At 38.6% G+C, this 4762-nt stretch overlaps 1 gene segment (V, D, J or C); it reads left to right on the plus strand.

Moving 5' to 3' along the window:
* The first annotated feature begins 3836 nt into the window (after positions 1-3836).
* Positions 3837-4352, plus strand: LOC103259386. The segment is given in 2 exon segments: positions 3837-3930; positions 4036-4352. Coding segments are annotated over 2 exon segments (363 nt in total).
* The last annotated feature ends 410 nt before the right edge of the window (positions 4353-4762 follow it).

Here is a 4762-nt window from a genome sequence, read left to right on the forward strand (position 1 = left end):
CATGCTACCCATCAAAAGAGGACTGGATTTTTAAAAATGTGGTACATATACATGATGGAATACTACGCAGCCATAAAAAAGAACAAAATCATGAATTTCACAGCAACCTGGATGGAACTAGAGTCTATAATACTGAGTGACCTCTCACAGAAACAAAGATTCGAGTATCACATGTTCTCACTCATATAATGGGCCTTAAGCAGCCAATGCAATACTATAAGAAAATGACTGACAGTACTGGGAAACTATGGGGGGAAGGGAGATGGGATTAACAGAGGCAAATATCTGTATGGGAACGGGGAAACACCTCATATCAACAGGGTGCCTGAATGAAATGTAATTGTATACCTAACCCTTAACTGTACCTCAAAACATCATAATAAAAGAAAAGTAAGTAAAAAAAAAAATCTTGCATATGTAAGAATCTTCAAAAGAAAATAGTAAAAAATAAGAAACAATCAATTTATAAAACAGGAAACAATTAGTGCATACAATCCCTCGAAGACATGCAAATGCCACAAGAAGAATGTCAACATCATTTATCATTAAAATTGTATGGAGATGGCAAATACTTTTTCCCAGTCTGTGGGCTGTCTCCCTGCTCTCTTGATGGTTTCTTTGGCTTTGCAGAAGCTTTTCAGTTTAATGAGGTCCCACTCATCTATCTTATCTCTTATGGCCTGTGGGTTTCGAGTTTGTTCAGGAATTGGATGCCAGTTACAATTTCCATGAGGGTATGTCCTTCATTTTCTAAGGTTCTTATGGCTTGAGGTTTTACATTTAGGTCTCTGATCCATTTAGAATTAATTTTTGTGTATGGGGATAGATAGGGGTCCTGTTTCAATCTTCTTCATGTGGTCAGCAAGATTTCCCAGCACCTTTTACTGAATAAGTTCTCCTCTCCCCAGTGGCAGGTGGTGGAGGCTTTGTCAAAGATGAGTTGGTTGAGAATTGAGGTTTTGCTTCTGGAATCTCAATTCTATTCCATTGATCTATATGCCTGTTCCTGTACCAATACCAAGCTGTTTTCATTATTGTAACTTTATAGTAAAGTTTGAATTCTGGTAATGTGATACCACCTGCTTTGTGTTTTTTACTGAGGACTGGAGAGGGTGTGGTGAAAAGGGAACACTTCCACACTGTTGGTGGGAGTGCAAAGTAGTACAACCTCTGTGGAAAACAGTATCACGATTCCTAAAAGCTCTAAATATTGACCTCCCATATGACCCTGCAATCCCCCTACTGGGAATATACCCTGAAGAACTCAAATCACTCTATAAAAAGGATACCTGCACAAGTACTTTTATCACAGCATTTTTCACAATAGCAAGAATCTGGAAGCAACCATGCTCTCCATCAAAAGAGGACTGGATTAAAAAATGTGGTACATATACATGATGGAATACTGCGCAGCCATGAAAAAGAACAAAATCATGAATTTTGCAGCAACCTGGATGGAACTAGATTCTATAATACTGAGTGACCTCTCATAGAAACAAAGATCTGAGTAGCACATGTTCTCACTCATATAGTGGACCTTCAACATCCAATGTAATACTATAAGAAAATGACTGACAGTGGTGGGAAACTATTGGGGGAGGGGAAGGGAGTTGGGATTAATGGCAGTAAATACCTGTCTGGGGATGGGGAGACACCTCTTATCAGCAAGGGTGCCTGAATAAAGCATATTTGTATACCTAGCCTTTAACTGTACCCCACAATATCATAATCAAATATTGATTATTAAAAAAATTGATATGAAGATGACATGAGACATCAGTACACATTTTCTTACCCTATTTTTATTATAAAGATGTGGAGTACAAGTTAGGATTAAGCACACAAATAATATATGTGCAGGTAAAGCTTGAGCCTCCTTCTTGTCCTTGATACAGGATAAGGTAACCTTTGTGTTATTACCTGATCCCCTTTGTCCCTTGGCACTGTACCACAGATTCACTTTTATAGATGGTTCAATTAATAATAAATATTGATGGACCAGTGTTTGTGAACATGGTAGGCCCTACAGCATTAAATATTTCCATGCAACGTAAAATGAAACATCCCCTCTGGAATTCAATCAACACATTCTCTTAAAGTTAAGCATGCCCTTAACACATGACCCAGAAATCTACTCTTGAGTATTTGCTGCAAATGAATAAAATGACATTTTTACACACTTTTAGTCAAACATTTATACATTTTATGGATATTAGAAACTAGAGGCTGGGCGTGGTGATTCAAACCTGTAATCCCAGCACTTTCAGAGGCCAAGGTGGGTGGATTGCCCCATCTCATGATTTTGACATCAGCCAGGGCTACATGGGAAGACTTCATCTCTACAATCAATCAAAAACATTGCAGGGCATGCTAGTGTGCACCAGTAGTTTCAGCAATTTGAAAGAATGAGGTGGAAGTTTTGCCTAAGCCCAGCTGGTCGATACTGGGTAGACATGAGTGTGTCACTGCACTCCAGCCTTGGCAACAGAGTGAGTCTCCAACTCAAGAAGAAAAAAAAAACTAGAAACGCTACAAAAGTTTTTCAAATTTGAAATAATCCATGACCTTGAAAAACTGAATACTGTTAAGTAATGACAATTAAAAACTATTGATGTGCACCTTACAGTTGAATTTACAGACATGATGCTGAGTGAGAAATGCCAGGCTCTGAAAATCTGAAGAACTTCCAGCTTTCTCCCTCCTCGATTCTCCCACAAGCTAGAGTTCCTGAAGATTAGTCTCTACCTCCAATGTATTTATTTACAATTTACATTTGATGAATATTGATACATGTGTCATCCTCAATTTTCTTCTCCACAAGCAAATAATATTTGGATAGTTGCATAGAATGAATAAAGAACAAGTAGGGATATTTAGGGTTCCTTCTTTTCTTTGTGATATTTAGAATTTTTACCTCTCATAGAATTTTTTATTTATTTGTGCTGCAAATATTTCAGATATCACTTCTTGCTGTATTGAAATATACAATTTATCATTGTGAACAATAGTCACTAAACATTCCATTAATAATCACAACATCAGAAATTATTTTTTCTATCTAAATATATGTTTGAGAACACAAATTTGTAGAGATGGTTGTACAGGACTATGCATGTGTCAATACTCATCAAATGTAATTTTTAAATAAAGCTTATTATATGACAACTACGACTCAGTAAGTTTGTTACACATGAACAATAGCAGTAGATTAACAAAGAGCACTTAAAAATAAATAAATATACCCAAAATTAAAGAGACTGCTTAAATACACCTACATGAGTTCTAAGCTACTCTACATTTTAAAGAAAATTGAAGAATGTTGTAAAAGCAAAAACTGTTCTCACTATAGAGAAGTAGTTCAGTAATCCAAACTATTAATGCCAGGATCTCTTGGACTAGGTTGAGGAAATTTGTTATGTCCAGGAATGAGAAGCTCAAACTCAGACAGTGGACTATCATCATAATATGCTCCTGGATACATCACAGAACACCTGCAATCTCTGTGTTTTCCAGTGTTACAGTGGAAAATTAAGGTAACATTGAAAAAAAAAAAAGACATGCATTTTTAGTGTACAAATGTAAAAATAAGACAACAGATATTTGTTTTGTTACCAAGAAATTACATAGTAAGAAATCACATATTTTAAAATACATTCATTGACAATGAACTCCTCCAGGTTCCTCTCATCTGCACTGGAGGATTGCCTCTCTGAGCCAACCCACCCAGAACTTCTTATATAGCAGGAGACATGCAAATAATACCCTCAATGTGAGTAATGAAAAGCAGCCCAGCCCCGAGTCTCCAGCTGTGGGAAGGGAGCCCAAACCCTGGGATTCCCAGGTGTTCCCATTCAGAGACAAGGACTAAACACAGACGACTCACCATGGAGTTTATTCTCAGCTGGATTTTCCTTGTGGCTGTTTTAAAAGGTAATTCATGGAAAACTGTGTATATTGATTTTGTGTGTGGAAATGAATGAGGGAAATAGAAGACTTGTGTGACAGTTTCTAATCAAGACGTCTCTGTGTTTACAGGGATCCATTGTGATGTGCAGCTGGTGGAGTCTGGGGGAGGTTTGGTCCAGCCTGGGGGATCCCTGAAACTCTCCTGTGTAGGCTCTGGATTCACATTCAGTAGTTATGCCATGGGATGGGTCCGTCAGGCTCCAGAGAAGGGTCTTGAGTGGGTCTCATTGATTAGTGATAATGGTGGTAACAAATACTATGCAGACTCCGTGAAGGGCCGATCCACCATCTCCAGAGACAATGCCAAGAACCTGATGAATCTGCTAATTAACAGTCTGACAGCTGAGGACACAGGCACATACTACTGTGCAAGAGAGACACAGTAAGGAGATGTCAGAGGGAGCCTAGACACAAACGTCCCTGCGTGGACTCTGGGCTGAAATCAACTGCAGGTGTTAGGCAGGATTCACTGATCAGAATCCAGCTCAGAGGCAGCTGCAAATGGAGGTTAAGGGCTGGTTTCTTGTCAGGGTTTGTGAATTCCTTCCCACCTGAGAGTTTCCCCAGGGAACCTCTCTAATTTGAGATGGCTGTTCCTGTCAAAGTAATCTCTATATAGAAAAGAGGTCATTGTAATAGGACGATATATTGTCTCTCACAGACACAAAATTCAGATTTCCACTCAGAGAGAAGGTAACACATTAACCACTGTCTCCATGGTGAGAATCCTGAGGAAGCCCAGGGAGAACAGGGTGTTGTTTCCAGTGATCTCAGGGCAGGACTTCTGTAGAATTTT

The sequence above is a fragment of the Carlito syrichta genome, unplaced genomic scaffold (assembly GCF_000164805.1).
Source record: "Carlito syrichta isolate Samal-C Ts95f unplaced genomic scaffold, Tarsius_syrichta-2.0.1 Scaffold302685, whole genome shotgun sequence".
Lineage (NCBI taxonomy): Eukaryota > Metazoa > Chordata > Mammalia > Primates > Tarsiidae > Carlito > Carlito syrichta.